The sequence below is a fragment of the Symphalangus syndactylus genome, chromosome 21 (genome assembly GCF_028878055.3).
Source record: "Symphalangus syndactylus isolate Jambi chromosome 21, NHGRI_mSymSyn1-v2.1_pri, whole genome shotgun sequence".
Lineage (NCBI taxonomy): Eukaryota > Metazoa > Chordata > Mammalia > Primates > Hylobatidae > Symphalangus > Symphalangus syndactylus.
Genome location: NC_072443.2, coordinates 79,668,197 through 79,690,102, shown reverse-complemented (window position 1 = coordinate 79,690,102; position 21,906 = coordinate 79,668,197). Strand labels below are relative to the sequence as shown.

Below are 21,906 nucleotides of genomic sequence, written 5' to 3'. Positions count from 1 at the left end.
CCAGCACGTAGGAGGCACTCATGCTTAACACTGGAACTTAATGCTTAAACACTGGAAGTGTCAAGTGAAGGGATTTGGACTCATGTTTTGATATCAAATCCTTAAACTCTACTGTACACCCAAAGCATGTTATCCAAGCTGGCTCAACTGTGACCTAGAAATTTGGGGTACAGTACATTAACCTTGGAAATTCCATTGTAAAAGGAGCCAGAAATTCTGATAAGCCACTCAGATGACACTACTTATTTTCCTGGAAGAATACACCAGGTATTTCCTCTAGCCTGACCCAGACCAGCCACCCATGGCAGATAGTGCTAACAGATAGTAACTGCTTCTTGCTGAGCATCAGAGACGCCACGTAGACATCCTGATGGAGGCACCAAAGAGCAGCTGGAAATTCAATCTAGAGCTCAGGGTGGATCAGAGTCAGCCCACAGCGTGGCTCCCACCTCCAGCCTGAGTTCCAGGTGCATGTGTCCCGCTGCTCCTTGACTCTCCCACCGTATGTCTCCCACCTGGCATGTGTAACAAATGGGGTCAGGGGGATCAGGGGTCCGACTGAACCCCTGATCCCCCTGACCCCATTTGTTACTTCGCCAGTGTCTTCCACCTCAGAAACAAGTCACTCTGTTCTTCCAGTTACACTGTTCTCTTGGATTCCTCTGTTGGTCTCACATCCCTCAGCCAATCATGGTGGTACTGCCTTAAGAAGACATCTAGAATACAGTCACTTGGCACAATTTCCACTGGTACTGCAGATCACTGTGACTTCTGGACCTCCCCCCTCCCATTTTTTTTTTTTTTTTTGACAGAGTCTTGCTCTGTCACTCAGGCTGAAGTGCACTGGTGTCATCTCGGCTCACTGCAACCTCCACCTCCCAGGTTCAAGCGATTTTCATGCCTCAGCCTCCCGAGTAGCTGAGATTACAGGCATGTGCCACCACGCCTGGCTAATTTTTGTATTTCTAGTAGAGATGAGGTTGACCGTGTTGGCCAGTCTGGTTGCAAACTCCCGGCCTCAGGTTATCCACCCGCCTTGGCCTCCCAAAGTGCTGGGATTACAGGTGTGAGCCACCGCACCTGGCTTGGACTGGTCTATTTTAAGAGCTTTTTCCTAACCAGTTTTTCTGCTTTTCTCCCAGCCTGATGACATTCTATTCACCAATAGGCGGCCAGAGAAAGCTTGAAAGCTTTTTAAAACCCAAGTCAAGTCAAATGGCTTCCTACCTCATTCAGAAAGGAATTCAGGCTCCGGATCCTGGTTCCTAAGGAAACGTGTCAACTGTCCCCATCCCAATATCCTGCCCCATTCTCCTCTGCTTTCATCTTTTACTACTCTCCCCTCACTCATAACACAAGTCCCCTGGCGTCCTTGCTGCTCCTTTAAAATGCCAAATGTGGGGCTGGCAAGATGGCTCATGCCTGTAATCCCAGCAGTTTGGGAGGCCAAGGCAAGTAACTCACTTGAGGTCAGTAGTTTGAGACCAGCCTGGCCAATATGGCAAAACTCTGTCTCTACTAAAAATACAAAAATTAGCTGGGCATGGTGGCTGGCACCTGTGATCCCAGCTTCCTGGGAGGCTGAGGCAGGAGGATCGCTTGAGCCCAGGAGGTGGACATTGCGGTGAGCCAAGATCACACCACTGCACTCCAGCCTGGGCAACGCAGCAAGACTCTGTTAAAAAAAAAAAAAAAAAAGCCAAGCATACTCCTTCCACAGGGCATTTGCATCTCCTGTTCCCTCTACCTAGAACACTATTACCACAGACACACCAGCATAGGCCCATCACTTCCATCATTCAGGATCTTACCCCATGGCCACCTTTGAGCACCCTATATAACAGTGCCTTTCCTGTCACTCTGTGATCCCTCTGCTTTAGTTTTCTTCTTTTCATATTGCATGGCTTGTCCATAGAATGACCTTGGACATTAGGCTTAAAAATTCCACACCTTCCTGAGAGATATCCACAATTTAATCTGAAATCTGTAAGAGTTGTGTGGCCTTTAGATTCTGGTCAAGTTCATGTGTTCTGTATTAGTCAGATTCTCTAGAGGGACAGGACTAATAGGATAGATGTACACATGAAAGGGAGTTTATTAAGGACTATTGACTCACACGGTCACAAGGTGAAGTCCCACAATAGGCCATCTGCAAGCTGAGGAGCAAGGAAGCCAATCTGAGTACCAAAACCTCAAAAGTAGGGAAGGTGACAGTGCAGCCTTCAGTCCGTGGCTGAAGGCCTGAGAGCCCCGGGCAAACCACTCATGAAAGTCTAAGAGAACAAAAGCTGAAGAACTTAGAATCGGATGTTCGAGAGCAGGAAGCATCCAGCACAGGAGAAAAATGGAGGCCAGGAGACTTAGACAGTACAGTTTTTCCATGTCTCTCTGCCTGCTTTTATCCTAGCCACACTGGCAGCTGATTAGATGGTGCGCGCTCAGACTGAGGGAGGGTCTGCCTCTCCTAGTCCACTGACTCCAATGTTAATCTCCTTTGGCAACACCCTCACAGGCACACCCAGGAACAGTACTTTGTATCCTTGAATCCAATCAAGTTGACACTCAATATTAACGATCACACACCTTTATCTACAGAGTGAAAGAAATGCAAAAACCAAGAGTGTGTGGGTGAGAAGTCATGAGTTACATGAATATAAAGAATGTAGGTGAAGCCATGACTTCTTCTTTAGGCTTCTCTTAAGAAGGAATTCAGCTGGCCCATTAGACACCCCAAGATCTAGCCATACCTTAGTAGTTATTAAACTCAGCAAACCCCAAACCTGAAAGTGCCGAGATTATTGCTTCCTTTAAGATTAAGCATATTTCGACCCTGAGGAAATTTACGATTTTCTAAATATTTAAGATAATCAAGTCATAATATTAATATGTATATAGATATTTCATGTTAAAATGTATATTTTACGTGCTTATTATATTTACAAGAATTCGGTCTATTAGAATGAACAGATCAGCCTAGTAATACTCATTTCGAATATGTAACTGAGTAATAATTGATCTTGGCTTAGAATTTTGAGATCTTATTAAGTTTATATATATTGTTAGAATATTTAAGACACTTTAAAAATTACATTTATTCTCTTAATAGATTTATATAAATTACTTAGGCACCTAGGAAGATTTATCAATAACACAAATGAGCTTACTAAAAAGTGAAACTGAATACAAAGAATTTATAAATGTACCTTAAAATGTTTGATAGTGTTGGAATTAATTGAGTTCGCAAACGGACTCAAACATTCAAATGATCTTTAAAAATGACGGCTCACACTTTTTGAGACTTACAAGTAGACATACAAGCTGAGCTTAAACCCTTGCTTTTTAAAAACATGTGCCTTTAACAAATTAATCATTAATTTCTAAAACCAAGATACACTTTGAAATGGTCTTTTCTGTGCACCAAAACCATCGAGGATTTCAAACATTATTTATTGATCTCTTTTATGCCTCATTAGAAAATAAGCCCCACAAGAATGGGTATTTTGCCTAATTTATCGCTGGACTCCCAGTTCTTAGGGCTGTGCCTGGCATACAGTAGGTGCTTAGGAAAATTTTGTTGCATGAAGGCAAATACCCCTTGCCCTGAGTCCTACAGGACTGCTGGGCGCATCCTAAAGAGACTAAAGCCCAGTGATTGCCTGGAAGACACCCAAGATCTTGAATCAAGTTAGATCCAAGGGTTTGGGGACAGTCCTAGGACATTGATTTCCTGGGCCTTCTGCTCCTCAGAGGCACCTATGCCTGCTACCTCCTCCACGAAGTCCTGCACTGTACCCAGAGTATGTTACACCATTGACATGACTCAACATTGTAAGATTACTTTTGTGCTTGTCTCATCTCCTCTCCTGGTGGGCTGAAGAGTTCTACATTTCTTTACCACCCAACACTCTCACACGCCTTTTGAATGAGTGAATGAACTAATGGACAAACGAATGGTGCTTTCATAAAGCATACTTTTGTGCCTATTGCTCCATAGAGATTAACGGCCCAGGCTTTAGAATCAGATGGAATGAGCTCAAACCCCAGTTCCGAGGCTGGTGGTATGTGACTTCAACCCATGTTTAAGAAATATTGTGAGGATTGCATGCTTTAAAAATAAATATTAACCTCAATCTGCTTACCAGGCAAGATAAACGGAAAAGCTAAACTCAGGGCACCAGTGGAATCATTTAAAGTTGTTTGCTTAAGATATGTCAATAGATATCTGCAGATGTGAAGGCTTACCAGGACACGCAGGCCTTTTAGAGAAGAGCTTCGATATGGTTTACATTTCAGCCTCAGTATTTGTAAACAGAACAAAATCCGGAGGGAAGAAGCCTGAGAAGATAAGCGTTTAGGTAAATAGTTTCAGAGGCACCAGAAGCTGCTTCCTGGGATGGGCCAGTAAGGCTTAACAATGGGGAGGTTGGGTGCAGTTGGAGAGTAGGGTGGGAAGGAGAAGTGGAATAGACTAGGATTTTAGATCAGTACTAATTAAGTTTTAAAATGTATTAAAATCACCTGGGGATCTTGTTAAGTACCGCTTCTGATTCATAGGTCTGTGCTGGGGGGTCTAACATTCGGCATTTCTAACAAGCTCCCAGGTGACATTGATGCTGCTGGTCTGTGGACCACACTTTGAATAGCAACACTCTCTGGTAGGAAAGCATTATACGTCCCTCCAAAAAGAGCAGTGAAGACAGAACTACAAACAAACAATTCCCTCCCCAAAATACAGATAGTGGCCAGTGCTTTGTTTTTATTCTCATCAAGTTAGGTGTCTTAGAAACTGTATCTTAACATAAACCACCTTGAAAAAATGCTGGTAAGATTCATTTATTTGCTCAACAAATAAATCTACTAAGTGCCAGGGCTTGTTTCAAATTTTTAGGGTACAGTAGTGAGCAGCCTTCCCTTGAGGAGTTTATATTCCAGTGTGGGAAGACAGACTCATAAACACTTAAAGACATACACAAGCAAAAAAAAAAAAAAAAAAAAAAAAAGAATGAAATTGCTTCAAGTTGCGATAAATGCCAAAGAAAATAAAACAGGGCTATGAGTCAGAGAGTGGCTTGGGAAGAAGGGCTTTTGGAGATGGCTGAGAAGTAGCCAGCCAAGAAAAGTTCTAGGGGGAGAGTGTCCATTTGAGGGAGAGCAACAACTATGGTAAGCGACTAGGGTTTTATTCTATTTGTGATGGAGTTTACAGGGTTTTAAGCAGGAGAGTGATAAGAATAGTTAAAAAGATCATTCTGATCAATTTAAATATCATCAGTAGTGGCACAACCAGCCATTTTGTGCCTCCTAGAATTTGGAGGACACAGTGTCACTTATGAAATTGTCTTGCTGGGACACAGCTGGTTGCAGTCTTCACTCTGTCACTTGCATGTGCTGTGACCTTAGCTAAGTTTTCTCACCTGTGCAGTGGGCTTGCTAACAGCCTCCACTTCATAAGGTTCCTATAGAAATGTAGCACCATGCCTGGCGTTTAACAGATGCTTAATAAGTGTTGGCTTCCATGTTCCTGGCCTCGTCTGTTTTCCTCTATCTGAGTTGTACTCATTCTTCTGGGCCTATCTTAGACCTGCCCTTTCACTCAATGTGGAATTCACCACGAGACCCACCAGTTATACGTGGCTTCTCACTTCTCAGATGGTGGGGCAGCCGGGCAGAGGCGCTCCTGACCTCCCAGACGTGGCTGCTGCTGGGCAGAGGCGCTCCTCACTTCCCAGACGGTGCGGGGGCAGGGCAGAGGCGCTCCTCACTTCCCAGATAGTGCTCCCAGAGCAGGGCAGAGGCGCTCCTCACTTCCCAGATAGTGCTCCCAGAGCAGGGCAGAGGCGTTCCTCACTTTGCAGACGGTGGGATTGGGCAAAGGCGCTCCTCAGTTCACAGACCTTGCGGGGGCAGGGCAGAGGCACTCCTCACTTCCCAGACGGTGGGATTGGGTAGAGGCACTCCTCAATTCCCAGATGGCGACATTGCCGGGCAGAGGTGTTCCTCACTTCCCAGATGGTACGTGGGCAGGGCAGAGGCATTCCTCGCTTCCCAGATGGTGGGGTGGCCAGGCAGAGGCGCTTCTCACTTACTAGACAGTTGGGCTCCAGGCAGAGGCGCTCCTCACTTCCCAGACGGTAGGCCTGCCCGACAGAGGCGCTCCTGACCTTCCAGATGCGCGGCTGCTGGGCTGGGGCCTCCTTACTTCCCAGATGGTGCCGTGGCCGGGCAGAGGTGCTCTTCACTTCCCAGATTGTGAGGCGGCTGGGCAGAGGCGCTCCTCACTTCCCAGGCGGTGGGGTGGAGGGCGGTGGGGAGTGCCAGCAGAGGTGCTCCTTACCTCCCAGATGGGACGGTGGCCAGGCAGAGGCACTCCTCTCTTCCCAGACGGTGGGGCGGCTGGGCAGAGGCGCTCCTCACTTCCCAGACTGTGGGGCGGCTGGGCAGAGGCGCTCCTCACTTCCCAGATGGTGCAGGGACCAGGCAGAGATGCTCCTCAGGTCTCGATCTCTTGACCTCCTGATCCGCCCGCCTGGGCCTCCCAAAGTGCTGGATTACAGGCGTGAGCCACCACGCCTGCCCTGCCGTGTCTTCTTTCTCCTCCTAAGCAGCTGTTTTCGTCTGCTGGATTTTGATGTTCTACTTAACACCCTCATGTTCTTACGCATGTTGCCCTGCTGGAGGCGTCCTTCTCTTTGGGAAGCCTGACCCACCAACAGTGCCTCAGGAGACAGACAGGGAAGCTTAGCCGGTGGGGGCCCCTCATCTCTATCCCACCTCAGTGTCAGGGGAGGGGTCGGTTGCAGCTGCAGCGGTGACCCTGACAGCTTTCTTTTGCGGGACCCATGGCCGACAGCTGTGGGGGGAGAAGAGCTACTTGATGCAAGCGCTGCAGGATCCCTGGGCTGCATGTCCTCCCCCACCATCAGCAAGCCTGGAGAGCTGGGCAGGTGGTCTTTACCCAGCACCTTCAAGGCCGCCTTCTCTGGCCACAGGCAGCAGCCCGGAACTGGTGCAGGGAGCACTGTTGGAACTGGGTCAGGCTTCCCAAAGGGAAGGATGCCTCCAGCAGGGCTGTGTGAACTGGCGACTCCATGGCCCTTGGAGTAGAAACTCACTGCATGCACCTGGGCCTTGTCAGTCTGGTTCTTTTCTGTCAAGCTCTTCAGACGGACACTTCCCTCCAAGGGCCTGGGATTATACCAGGAGGAAGTGAGGTTTCCCTGAGTCTCCAGGGGCCTGGAGGTGGAGGCTGCTTCCCCATTGCTACAGGGGCCCCTTTTATTGTCTTCCTGCCCCTGGGTCTCTACCTGGTCTTTCACCTGCGTTGCTTCTTTGGGCTCTTCTGTCCTCACCTCCATCTTCGGGAGCCTGGCTGGGATCACCTGCTCATCTAATGAAGGAAGTCGGAGGTTAAACCTGCCTCTGAGACGAGGGATCCTCACGGGGCTGAGGTGTCCAAACATCATGGAGTTGTGAGCAGACAGCACGGGTTTCTTCCTTGAGTGGGGGCTCCAGACCACAGAAGGCAGGACCCTCAGTGGGGTGCCTGTGTTCTGAGGGACAGGACACAGCCTCACAGGGGCACGGTCCCGTCTGGCTGGAAAAGAAGGCCCAACATGTTTCCGGGGGTTGAAGAGGAATCGGAAACAGCCCAAGGTTCCCGGGGCAGGCACAGGTGCAGGAGGCACAGGTGCAGGAGGCACAGGTGCAGGAGCCACAGGGTGAGCCTGGCCAGCTGGGAGGGCCTCACGGACAAGACGAGCAGGTTGCGGATGCCATGGCTGGGACCTGCTGGGGAAGCCGGAACAACTTACTCTTACACCAAAACGTTGACACTGGAGTTGCAGGGACCTGCGGCTGAAGCAGTAACAACATACGCTTATACGAGGATGTTGCTGACGGCATAGCCAGGACATGCGGTGGAACCAGGAACGAAATATGCTTAGAAGAGAAAGTTGGTGATGGCGTGGCTGGGAGCTGCGGCGGGAGCAGGAACAACTTACTCTTAGACCAGAACGTTGACACTGGAGTTGCAGGGACCTGCGTCCGAAGCAGTAACAACATAGGCTTATATGAGAATGTAGCCGATGGTGTAGCCGGAACCTGCGGCGGAACCAGGAACAAAATACACTTAGTGAGTTGCCCATTTTGAGTGAGTTGTGCACAGACAAAACTAAGGGTCAGAAGCGGAGAGGATACTCCTAAGTCACCCACATCTCTGTGGCCGGGTGTGCACTGGGCACCTGGGAGATTATGACATCACCATGGGGCTGGTGACAGAGCCAGGGTGTGGACGAATGAGCAGAAGCCTAGCAAGGGTGCCTACAAGAGGAGTCAAAGGGCAAAAGGTGAGGCCCTTCCACCGGTCCAGCTGGACTCTCTAGCCTCAGAGACGTCCCGCTCCTGGGGGCAGGTGTGTGGCCCTGGATGGCCCCCCCGTGGCGCTGTGGAGGGTGCGGGGCTGATCTGCCAGAGCCCTTCCCGCCTGGCATCTGGCGCAGGCACTGGCTGACACCCAGTGGCCCTGTCTTGGCCAGCCCTGTCCCCTGGGTTACAAGGCCAGAACCTGGAAGCAGAGCGCAGGACCAGCCAGATCCCACCAGGCTCCCCCGGGGCCTCTCCAGTGCCTCCGTGCCGCCTGGAGCCAGGCCCACCTTCTCCATGGCCTCCGTGGCCTTGAGGGCCACCAGGCTCGCTGCGCAGGCTTCCAAGGAGAGGACGGGGTGCCCTGACCCGACTGGATGCTGCCCCTTACCACATCCCTTCCTGGCAGGCAGAGTCTCCACTTCTTTTTACAGATTTTTCTGAGACCGTTCCTTAGATCATCCAGGTGGTCATGATCCAGCCAGGCTTTGGACCCAGGTTGTGCGATTCCACAGCTGGTGCTCTGGCCTGTGTGCCTCCTGATCATGGATACAGCATGTATTCTTATTTTTTCCTGTAGTCCGGGGGTACTTAGCATGGTGGCATGTCTGTAATAAGCACATGCACACCTAGAAGGAGGTCTTCACTTCACCATATAAGTTGACCGTGGCCCACTCTGGGCTCCAGTCCTCTGCAAAGATGTAGGGGAGGGACTACCAATTGTCGGCACAGCACCATTCCACATTGCTCTTCTAATGGAGCCTTTCAGCCCAGATGTTCTTTCTCGTCTGGTGGGTTCTCTCTTGTCTCGTCCAAGTATGTAAAGATTATGTTCTAGATCAGCTTTGGTCGATCCTAAAAGAAATTCGCCAGTGGATTATACCATATAGATAGAAGTCAGTTTCTCTGGTCTTCCTAGAATGTGTCTAGAAAGCAAGTACATTATTTACAAGTTAATAGTGGATCAACGTATTGGATTAAAATATGACCAACGTAATTTGGTCATTGTGAGCATGCCACCTCAGTCCACTCTTCACCACACTTTATGATACCCTAAATATAACTCTAGATTTTCTTATGCCCAAGAGAAGGACATACTCTTGGGTGTCTGGACTAGGGAAACAGGTATGAAAAACCATTCGGCCAGTCTACATCTTTTTATTGGAGAATTGAAACCATCTATATTCAAATATATTATTAAAAGACAAAAAAAAAAAAAGAAATAGTCTTGCTGAATGTAATTAAGGCTTTAGATCTAGCATCTAGTTTATAAGAAACACAGGAGTTAGCAGAACGAGTTAAAAGTCCATCATGAGAAAGTACACTGATAAATCCAGAAGATGGGATCACGGGCCTCCTTTTCACCAAATTCGTGGCATGAAAACAAAGGAGGTGCTTAAGATTAGAAGAGAGTTAAGAGGGCTGGGCGCGGTGGCTCATGCCTGTAATCCCAGCACTTTGGAAGGCCGAGACGGGCGGATCACAAGGTGAGGAGATTGAAACAATCCTGGCTAACACGGTGAAACCCCGTCTCTACTAAAAATACAAAAAATTAGCCGGGCGAGGTGGCGGGCGCCTGTAGTCCCAGCTACTCGGGAGGCTGAGGCAGGAGAATGGCGTGAACCCCGGGGGCTGGAGCCTGCAGTGAGCCAAGATGGCGCCACTGCACTCCAGCCCGGGCAACAGCGAGACTGTCTCAAAAAAAAAAAAAAGAAGAAGAGTTAAGAGATATAACGATCAAATGTATGCAACATGTGGATCTTAATTGGCTCGTGGTTCCAATACACCATCTGTAAGAGACATTTTGGGACAACTGGAAACACTTTAGGATGGAAACAAGGCCTTAGGAATTATTTTAATTATGTCACATGTCATAATGGCATTGTGGTTAAGGAGAAGAATGTTCTTATTTTTTAAAGATGAATATTGAATAAGTTAGGAGTGAAAACTCATGAGGTTTGAATTTCCTAATGATTTGCTCCTAATGAATAGAATATAGCAAAAGGGGTGGAATGTCACTGTTATGGTTTGGCTGTGTCGCTACCCAAATCTCACCTTGAATTGTAATAATCCCTACATGTCGAGGATGAAGGCAGGTGGAGATAATTGAATCATGGGGGTGGTGTCTTCCATATTGTTCTTGTGGTAGTGAATAAGCCTCATAAGATTTGATGGTTTATAAATGGGAGTTCCCCTGCACAAACCCTCTTGCCTGCCACCATGTAAGACGTGACTTCGCTCCTCATTCACCTTCTGCCATGATTATGAGGCCTCCCTATCTATATGGAACTGTGAGTCAATTAAGCCTCTTTCATTTATAAATTACCCAGTCTCAGGTATGTCTTTATTAGCAGTGTGAGAACAGACTAATACAGTCACCTCTGAGATTAGGTTATAAAAGGCTGTGACTTCCATCTTGCTGTCATTTTCTTTCAGGCTCTTTCCACTTGCTTACTCTGAGGAAGCAAGTTGCCATGCCATGAACTGCCCTATGTAGAGATCCAAGGGACTGAGGGCAGCTTCCTGGCCAACAGCCCCAAATTCTGCCAATGACCACGGGGTGAGCTTAGAAGCAGATCCCTCTCCAGTCAGCCTAGAAATGACTACAGTGCTGGCCAACGTCTGATTGTAGTGTACGTAGTCTGTGACCTTTCAGGGTCTCTAAACCATACCTGGATTCCTGATCCACAGATACTATGAGATAGTAAATGTGTGTTGTAAGCTGCTAAGTTTCAGGGTGATTTGCTATGCAGCAATAGATAACGAATATACCATTATATACGTAGCTAATTTAACTAATCTACTATTAAGGGGCATTAGGTTATTTCTAAGACTTTGCTATTGAAAACAATGCTACAATGCACATCTATTAGTCCTGTTATATTTTAAGGAAATTATTTTTAAGTTACACTTAAAAATTTATGATTTTTAGAATTAACAAATTGCCCATTGCAGAGGTGGAGAACACTCTTTTTTTTTTTTTTTTTTTTTTGAGATGGAGTCTTGCTCTATCACCCAGGCTGGAATGCAGTGGAGCTATCTTGGCTCACCGCAACCTTCGCCTCCCAGATTCAAGTCACTCTTCTGTGTCAGCCTCCCGAGAAGCTGGGATTACAGGCACGCACCATCACACCCGGCTAATTTTTGTATTTTTAGTAGAGACAGGGTTTCACCACATTGGCCAGGCTGGTCTTGAACTCCTGACCTCAAGTGATATGATTGTCTTGGCCTCCCAAAGTGATTACAGGTATGAGCCACCACACGTGGTCCCAAAGGTGGAGAACACTTTTGCAAATACCTGCTACTACCAATTTTTTCATCATTCAATAGATGAAAAAAATTCTCATTGATCTTTTAATGTATATTTCATTGATTATAAAATAAATTGGGTATAATTCATTTGCTTGTCATTTCCTTTAAATTTTCTAAAACGGCCTGTGTCTTTTCACCATATTTCTTTCTTTTTCCTTTTATTCTCATTCTTTCTCTTTCTTTCTTCTTTATTTTGACTGTTGTTTTATTTTTCTTCAGCAAACACTTTTTTTAAAAACAAGTTGTTTATCTTTGTAAATGGAAATAATGCCTTAATCTGGCAAATGTGTGGAGAACATTTTTCTCCCAGTTTAGAATTTATCTTTGGACTTTGTTTATGGATTTCTTAATTTTTTCATATATATATATTTTATTTTTATATGGTTAAACTTTTAACTTTTCTTCCTTATAACTTCTGAGTTTTACATAATTTCTAAAAAGATGTTCTTACTCAAAGATGCTGCCAATGAGAATGATGATGGTGATGCCAGAGGGAGGAAGAGAGGAAGAGGATGATAAATACTTGCTTTATATAATATATTATGTGTCAGTTACTGTTCTATGAACTTTGTGCATATTTCACTTAATCCCCGAATTACCCTGTAAGGGAAGTACCATTATAACCCCAACTGACAAACGAGGAAACTGAGGTCTAGAGAGAAGTAAGTTAACTTGTCTAGATTTTAGAGGCCGTGCTCTTTACCACCATGCACTTGCAAAGGCTGTTTTTGATGCCGTTCCTCGTGGGTTTTATGCCAACACAGAGCACTTTGGTCTTTGTGACCGCAAAGCCAACTCCATTTCTTGGGTGCCAGGGGTAATTATAATGCTTTTTCATGACCAAAGAAGTCTTTTATTGCATAGAAAAATGGAGCCATAAATGATTTAGCACACACAAGGAGGCAGAAATGGAAATCGTTGCTGAAAACCAGCTCTTATCTGAGCGATGAATTGGGGCTGGAACAAGAAGCGTGGCCTTTCAGAATTGCTCACATCCTATACCAATTCACTGTTTGGGGAAGCCGACAATGGCTTCCTGATGTGGAAATCACTTTGAAACATGTAGGCTGGTAGTTAAAGCCATTAGTTCCTCTTGGGCTTCAAGGACAACTACAAAGAAAATATTTTGTAAATTGTGTAAGAAGCATGGATTTGGCAACCCCTGGGTTAGCCCGAACTGGTCAGGCAATTGCTTTTAACACTATTTCCTAAATGGACTAATACCTGGTGGGGAGAGAGAAAACAAACCTCACTTCAGAAAGACAACTTAGGGCTTCTTAAAAGCTGCAGGTCTCTCTGCCTCGGACAACCACTGAGAGAAGAGCTAGGCTCTTGGACAAACAGTTTTCATTTCAGTCTCAAGATCGAGGGGATGCAAATAAGCCCAGCACTTCTTGCCTGACCTTTCCTTGTTGAAAAGCTCCTGCATCATTCTCAGCAAACTATGGCAAGGATAAAAAACCAAACACCACATGTTCTCACTCATAGGCGGGAATTGAACAATGAGAACACATGGACACAGGGTGGGGAACATCACACACCGGGGCCTGTCGTGGGGCAGGGGGAGGGGGGAGGGATAGCATTAGGAGAAATACCTAATGTAAATGACGAGTTAATGGGCGCAGCACACCAACATGGCACATGTATACATATGTAACAAACCTGCACGTTGTGCACATGTACCCTAGAACTTAAAGTATAATAATTAAAAAAAAAAAAAAAGCTCCTGCAGAAGGCCCAGAAGGACACCCAGGCAGGCATTTCTACATGCCTTGAAGTCATATTGAAAGCTGAGATACAAAGAGCAAGAGAATAGGAGGCAAGTCGAAGTCACTAACTGGAAAATTGCTTTATCTCGAGTTCTCAGGGGCCTATGGCTCTTAACCAGTGGCAGCTAATACGAAATATAGTTGAGCACTCACCGGAAATGTTCCAGTCGGGACTAATTTTCTTTCTTTCTCTGCTTGCTCTTGTGAAGCAAGGTTATAGATTTTCTCTTCTTTTTGTGAGGAAGCTTGCTAGTGTGAAAAGGCAGTGTGGCAAGAATGAGGAGGTGTTGGCTATAGTCTTTGCACTGCGCTTTAACTACTTTAATGGCCTGGACACAGCTGCTTTGAATCACACCTACACTGAGCTGTTAAGACCCTGGGTTTGAGAGCTGACTCTCTTACCCTTTGATTCCCTCATCTTTAAAATGGGAATAAAAATAGCAGCTCCCTCAAAGAGCTATCATGACGGTTCCACGAGAGGCCATGTGCAAACCATTTACAAAGCTCCTGGGATGTTTCAGCTCAGGGTGAATGGTACCCTCCAGAGTTGTGCAGAGGATCAGTTCTGGCCTGTCACATACTGCATTGGTCTAGGTCAGGGTTCTCCAGAGAAACAGAACTGACAGAATAGATATAAATGGAGATAGATCTATCTCTAGGTCGATCTCTCTATCTATCTATCTATCTATCATCTATCTATCTATCTACCTATCTATCTATCTATCTATCATCTATCTAATCTATCTATATCTCTATCTGTCTATCTATTATATCGACGGAGAGAGAGAGAGAGAAAGCGAGACTTTAAAGAATTGGCTCATGTGACTGTGGGGGCTGAGAAGTCCAAAATCTGCATGGCAGATGAGCAGGCTGGCACCCCAGGGAAGAACTGGCATTGCAGCTAGAGTCTAATAGCAGTCTGAAGACAGAACTCCTTCTTTCTTTGGGGACATCCATCTTTTTCTCTTAAGACCTTCAATTGACAGGACGAGGCCCACCGACATGATGGAGGGTAATATGCTTTCCTCAAAGAGTACCGATTCAAATGTTAATCACATCTAAAAAATGCCTTCACAGCAACATCTAGACTGGTGTTTGACCCAAAACTGGATACTATGGCCTATTCAAGTTGACACGTAAAATTAACCATTACACATAGTAAGTGTTCTTCTATGGTCTAAATGTTCATGTCCCCCCAGTATTTGTATGTTGAAATACTTACTCCCTGAGGTGATGAGATTAGAAGATGGGGTTTTTGGAAGGTGATTAAGTCATAGGGGTAGAGCCCTCACGAATGGGATTAATGACCTTTTGAATGATGCTTGAAAGAGACCTCTCATTCCTGCCGTGTGAGGTTAGAATGAGAAGACAGCTGTCTATGAGAAAGCAAGCCCTCACCTGACATTGACTGTGCTGACACATTGATCTTGGACTTTCCAGCCCCCAGAGCTGTGAGAAATAAATTTCTACTTTGTGTTTTTCTTTTTTTTTTTGGAGACGGAGCCCAGGCTGGAGTGCAGCGGCGTGATCTCGGCCCACTGCAACCTCTGCCTCCCGGGTTCAAGTGATTCTCCTGCCTCAGCCTCCTGAGTAGCTGGGATTACAGGTGCCTGCCACCACGCCTGGATGATTTCTGTATTTTTAGTAGAGACGGGGTTTCACCATGTTGGTCAGGCTGGTCTTGAACTCCTGACCTTGTGATCCACCCGTCTCGGCCTCTCAAAGTGCTGGCGTTACAGGCCTGAGCCACAACACCTGGCCAATTCCTATTGTTTATAAGCCACCCTATCTTATTATAGTAGCCTGAACAGACTAAGGCATGGTCAATAAATGTAGTTCATATTCTTCTTATGATATAGTTATTATTTCTGTTGTTGCTGATCTATCCATATGCCCTTTTAGGTCCCTTTTAGTCTTGATATCTTGTGTTGAACAACATGCATCTGCATTTAGGGAAAGGAAACAGAAAGAACTGAAGTATTGTGCAAGCAAATGGAATCTGAGAAGGATATAAACAGGAAAATCCAGTTTTCTCAACGCTTGGTCATGGAGCTGAGATGAAAGTTGGGCCAACAGCTTCTCCATAATAACCTTTTCCAAACTAAAACACAGATTATATGTAGCATTTATGTATTACATAAACTTCAAATAGCTAAGAGATATTGAGTACTTATTATATACCAACCAGTGTTCTGAATGTTTTAATCAACACAATGAGCTTCACAGCAACCATACGATGCGGGTGCCGGTGCCAATATGTTCCATCTCACTGACGAGGAAGGTGAGTCCAGGGAGTGTAGGGATCTTGTCCAAAGTCATACAACTAGGGAGGAGGGGGACCCAAATAAGCCACTGTGTCCTGTTCTAGAGCCTGTAGGTCTTGACCACACGTCCAGCATGCAAAAAATTGTAGTGCAAAAGCAATGGGATGAGGGACATTGCCACTGCCTAGAGACTCCACTGCTGTGTGGCAAGGACACTGTAAAGGTGAGTCTCTCTAGTGTGCATAAAGGTCTCTTGGAGAGCCTGTTAAAAACGTGGATTCTCAGGTCCCACCCCTAGAGAGACTGATTAAGGCTGGGGTATGTCCAGGATCCACCTGGGATCCCACTAAGTCTCCTGCTTTTGCCCTGGTCATGCTGGGGCTCAGAAGGCTCTCAGAGGTGCATCCATTCTGTGGAATTGTGAAGCTGAGCAATAAGCACTGAAGAAATATCCTGGCTCACTAAGAAAGATGAAGACAGCACTGCTACCAAGTATGCCCATGGAAGTTTCTATACCTAATAATGGCTCATGTACTGAAAGTCTGTCATAAGAGAGGTCTTATGAGCCTTGACAAAGTCATGAGAGACATCCAGAATTCAGTGTACCATCACCTAGCACTATAAGAATTCTATGTCCTAGGAAGTATGTGTAAGAATGCAGAATTCTTGTCAAGTTCAAAAGTCTTTGGATCAAAGCAGAAAGAGATTTGTATACAACAGCCACATACAAAATCAATCAAGCAATAAAATGGCTGCAGACTTTTGAATGTAGACAGAAAAATTAGGCAATACATGGAATATGAATCCAGGAACGTGGGCTATGGGAACATCCCTCGCTTGAAGTTAAGGGTCATTGACGTAAAGTCCAGTGTGGCTTGTTGGGGATTTGGACAGACCAGCATCTGGTCCTTATGTGTTTGCAGAAGGGGGAGTAGAAAGAATAACGGCCTCCCAAGGATATCCATGTCGTCATCTCCAAAACCTGTGTACATGCCTTTATATTACCTTACATGGCAAAAGAGACTTTGCAGATGTGATTAAGTTAATGACCTTGAGATGGGAAGATGATCCTGGGGTACCCGGCAGGCCCAGTGGAATCACAAGGGTCCTTACAAGAGAAAGACAAATGAGTAAAAGCCAGAAAAAGGTGACATGATGATGGAAACACAGGTCAGAGAGAGAGGGAAATTTGAAGATACTCCAGGCTTTGCAGATAGAGGAAGGGGTTATCGGTCAAAGAATGCAGGCAGACTTTAGAAGCTGGGAAGGGCAAGAAAACAGATTCTCCACCTAGAACCTCCAGAGGGAACGCAGCCCTGCTGATCCATTTTAAATATCTGCCCTCCAAAACTGTAAGATAATAAATATGTGTTGTTTAAAGACACATCATAGATTTGAAGTAATCTGCTGCAACAACATAGGAAACCAATATAGAAGGCTTCCCTCAGATTTACATGGGATGATCTCATAGTTTCCTTTGTTGGAGTAAAAAGAATTTCCCTGGTTGTCTTCCACCCCAGACCTGTGCCCAAGGTAACCTCTGGCTCTACAATAGGTATATGAGCACAGAACTTTTATTCATGCCAAGAGTGAGATCTGAGACATAAAAATCTTCAAAGGCATCAGAAACATTAAGAAGAATATGTTAGAACTTACTTAGTAGTTTATATTGTCATGATGTTAAAAATTGGAACTTTTAGAGTGGCAGCTTATAATGCCAGTTTAAAACGTGTCATTGAGTACTTGATTTAGATTTGTGAGTTTAAGTCAAAACTATACTACATTAATTTTCTATTTTGGAATAGTTTAAAGAACTTTAAGTCCATTGATTTACATAATACTCATATTCTATATATGTGTGTGTTTATACACACACACACACACACACACACACACACACATATATATGGTTCAAGCAATTCTCCTGCCTCAGCCTCCCAAGTAGCTGGGATTACAGGTGCCCACCACCACGCCCAGCTAATTTTTGTATTTTTAGTAGAGACAGAGTTTCACCATGTTGGCCAGGCTGGTCTCCAACTCCTAACCTCAGGTGATCCGCCCGCCTCAGCCTCCCGAAGTGCTGGGATTACAAGTGTGAGCCACTGCTCCCGGCCTAAATCATTTAAGTATTCAGAAAGGTTTGCTGAGTGAGATAACTGAAGGACCTAAGACAGAAATATAATCTGTTAAATGTACAAATGTGATATAAAATATTTCAAGCCTTTTAATTAAGTCACAAATGAGACAAACATTAGTCGAAAGGTTTTTTTTAAAGTAATTGAAGGAAACTAGGCTAGTACATAAATAAAATGATAGAATTTGTAAGTTTGAATCAAAAGTTTAAGGAACAACTAGGCTTCTGAACTTGTAATAAGCTGAATATCAACTCTTTTTTACACCTAATGCCATCCTTGACCACGCTGTGACATCTCACATCAGTGGCCTATAAGGCATTTGATCCTAAGTCCAAACCAAGTGGCAGGATGCAAGTCACATATGACGATGTACATTTCTGTGCAAAGTCACTTTTTCTTTCCCATTGTAATTGGATGCCCTTCTTTTTTTTTTTGAGACGGAGTCTTGCTCTGTTGCCCAGGCTGGAGTGCAGTGGCGCAATCTCAGCTCACTGCAAGCTCCGCCTCCCGGGTTCACGCCATTCTCCTGCCTCAGCCTCTCCGAGTAGCTGGGACTACAGGCGGCCGCCACCACGCCCGGCTAATTTTTTTGTATTTTTTTAGTAGAGACGGGGTTTCACCGTGGTCTCGATCTCCTCACCTCGTGATCCGCCCGCCTCGGCCTCCCAAAGTGCTGGGATTACAAGCGTGAGCCACCGCGCCCAGCCTTGGATGCCCTTCTTATTAGCACTTTGAATATTTGTTCCTTTTGTTCCTACTGGAAATCACTGGGGTGAATAATGTTGTAAAACCGGTTGATTGCCTACCTGGCAGACAAACATGCCCCTAGAGCTACAGCAAAAATTGCCTTCAAAACTTTTTTGGAAAAATCAGCATTTGATATTTAAAAGAAAAAGTAATATTCATGGAAAAAGACTAACTTCCTGGTCTGGAGTTCTTGTTTAAAAGATGGGGCCTCGTTATGTCATCCAGGCTGGAATGCAGTGGCACAATCATGGCTCACTATAGCCACTAAATCCTGAGCTCAGGCAATCCTCCCAGTTTAGCCTCCCAAGTAGCTAGGACTACAGGCACGTGCCACCACACCTGGCTAATTTTTTAACTTATTTGTAGAGACGGTCTTTCTATCTTGCCCAGGCCGGTGTCAAACTCCTGGCCACAAGCAGTCCTCCTACCTGGGATTATAAGCCTGAGCCACTGCATTCTGAGATGCATCTCGGAGTTATTGTTCATTTTGAGGTACATATTCGAGGGGAGCAGTATCATCTTTTTAGGGCTTAGGACTCCTAAGGATCATAAGCTGCTTTGCAAAATCACCTCTAAGATGATGCTTGGGCAGCACATATACTAAAACTAGAGTTGTACACGGAAGATTAGTGTGGCCCCTGTGCAAGGACGACACACGAATTCGTGAAGTGTTCCATATTAAAAAATTAAAATAAAATAAAATAAGCAGAGTATCAGTACAATGGTCCAGGCATAATAGAGCAAGACCTCTCCCGCCATCTGTTGGTGATAGGTGGTTTCCCATACTCACTGAGGTTAGTGGCAGGCTTTCATGGGAACCCACAGCTTTGCTCACAGCTATGAAGTCTGTAAAGAAGAAATGTCTGACCACCCTATTTAAAACAGCAACATGCTCACCCCATGGCATCTGGCATTCCCAATTCCTTTTCCCTATTTTATCTCTCTCTCTCATACTTCTCACCTTCTGACACACTAGGTTTTGCTTGCTATTTTTCACTTCTGTACCAATCAGAGCATAAAGAAAAATCAACATGCCAAGGCAAAGGGAACCACGGCATCTTTGCACACTCTGGGGTATGAAAGTTCTTGGTGCTCAGGGAATGCCATCCCAGGCCATGACGGTAGATGACCGACCATCATGGACAATATGGTCAGATTTATTACTGGAAAATAATTGCAGGGTGGTTTAGTTTTTGCTTTGCTTGTTTTCTCTCTCTTCTGTCACTGCCAAAATGTAAGCTCCAATGGGAAAGAGATTTTTGTAGCTTTTGTTCACTATCTGTGGCAGAAGCAACTAATTTCCTCAGTAACAATTCTCTCCTTCTTCCTTATAGTAACAGACCGCCCACCTCCACTTAGTATGAGCTGGGCATGTGGTTGCCAGGTAGAAAGTACATTTCCCAACCTCACTTGCAGCTAGGTGTGGCTATGCCAATAAAATATTTCCAATATGTTGTAAATAAAAATTATGCTTTACCTTTCCTGTCTTGCCTTCAAACAATTGCTCCCTTCCTGCAGGCTGGATGCAGACCTTGCGAGGAGGAACCATATGAGGACAATGGCTTTGAGAATGGCCAAGATACAAAACAGAAGGATCTTTGTCCTCTGATGTTATGGAGCGGAGTCACCTACCAGTCCCAGAGTGCCCGCTACCTCTGGAGAGCAAGTAAGAGAAATAAAAGTCTACCTTATTTTGGAGTCTCTTTGTTACAGCCTCTGTTAGGGACTGAATTTTGTCCCCAGTCCTTACCCCTAAATTCCTTTATTGAAGCCCTAACCCTAATGTGACTGTATTTGGAGATGCCTGTAAGAAGGTAATGAAGGTTAAGTGGGGTCAGAAGGGCAGGGCTCTAATCTGATAGAAATGGTGACCTTGTTAAGAGGAGGAAGAGACAGCAGAAATCTCCGTCTCTTTTTCTCTGCGCATACACACAGAGCAGAGGCAATGTGAGGACACAGGGAAAAGAGGCCTGTTTATAAGCCAGAAAGAAAGGCCTCCCCAGAAACCAACCCTGACAGCACCTTGATCTTGGACTTCTAGCCTCCAGAATTGTGAGAGAATAAATTTCTGTTGTTGATACCACCCTGTATGTGGTATTCTGCTAAGGCAGCCTGAGCAAACTCATGCTGTCTCTTAGCCTTGACCTTAACGGAAACTGCTGCACCCAGGCCTTAGATGAGTGCCCAAAAATTAGTAGATATGCAATGAATATTACTTGGTTAAATAAATAAAATGCAAAGACAATATTTAATTTGTGCAGTGCTACACAAATATAAATGATTACTGGACTCTCATAGATTGTACATCTGTCTATTTATCCACCCACCCATTCATCATTTTGTCACCCTGGTTGTGTTTACAACGAAAATAAAGTCTCATCTTTGAACTGTTACTGTTTCCTTCACTCCCACAGCCCATCCCAAATCTATCGGTTGTCAGCTCCTATTAATTTTACCACCTGTATCTCTCTATAGTTGTTTCTTTCCCTACCATTACAATGATCACCACTCCAGGTCTCATTTATCTCTTACTTACTCTATAAATGCTTCCAATACTTTCTCTCTTCAATCTCTGTATTTGATCTATTGCAGAGACTTGTAATTGCCTCTTTCAAATTCATTTTGCTTTCTTTCCTAGGAACAGATGCCTCATTTTATTTTCTGTGGCAACGTACTGTGTGAAACAACCCCATTTCTCCACTACTCCTACAGCCACATGACTAAATTCTGGCTAAGGAGATATAAGTAAAATTTGTTAGGTAAGGTTTCTGAAAAACCTCTTTAAAAGAACAATACAGAACTGAAAATATGCCACTTTCTACCCTTTCCCCTACTCCTATTTTTTTTTTTTTTCCTGTCACCTGGAAATTTGGGAGTGATTGCTGGAGCTCTAGCAGCCATACTGAAATACGGAAGAATGAAGAGAGGAGAAAGAGAAATGAACTCTGTCCCTGATGAAGTCGTGGAACTGCCATGCTAGTTCTGGATTGCCTACCTCCCACATAACAGTGAAATATACTTTTACATAACAATGAAATACACTTTTTTTTTTTTTTTTGAGATGGAGTCTTGCTCTGTCACCCAGGCTGGAGTGCAGTGGTGCAATGTCGGCTCACTGCAAGCTCTGCCTCCCGGGTTTACGCCATTCTCCCGCCTCAGCCTCCCGAGTAGCTGGGACTACAGGCGCCCGCCACCACGCCCGGCTAATTTTTTTCTATTTTTAGTAGAGACGGGGTTTCACCGTGTTAGCCAGGATGGTCTCCATCTCCTGACCTCGTGATCCACACGCCTTGGCCTCCTAAAGTGCTGAGATTACAA

At 45.2% G+C, this 21,906-nt stretch overlaps 1 protein-coding gene, 1 long non-coding RNA gene and 1 other non-coding gene across 5 annotated transcripts in view; 1 reads left to right on the top strand and 2 right to left on the bottom strand.

The window, feature by feature from the left end:
- The window catches only part of LOC134735496 (uncharacterized), a 100,590-nt gene that overhangs the window by 37,448 nt on the left and 41,236 nt on the right, over positions 1–21,906 (bottom strand). The gene's annotated exons all lie outside the window — the stretch shown is intronic.
- Positions 5,027–7,902, bottom strand: LOC134735509 (putative UPF0607 protein ENSP00000382826). Its single transcript, XM_063630807.1, has 2 exons — positions 7,812–7,902; positions 5,027–7,594 (listed from the first exon to the last, which is right to left on the bottom strand). The coding sequence occupies exons 1-2, from the start codon at positions 7,900–7,902 to the stop codon at positions 6,549–6,551; spliced, it is 1,137 nt and encodes a 378-aa protein (XP_063486877.1). The 3' UTR covers positions 5,027–6,548.
- Positions 19,169–19,271, top strand: LOC134735536 (U6 spliceosomal RNA). The gene has a single exon (XR_010118718.1). It is a non-coding gene; the product is annotated as a U6 spliceosomal RNA (small nuclear RNA).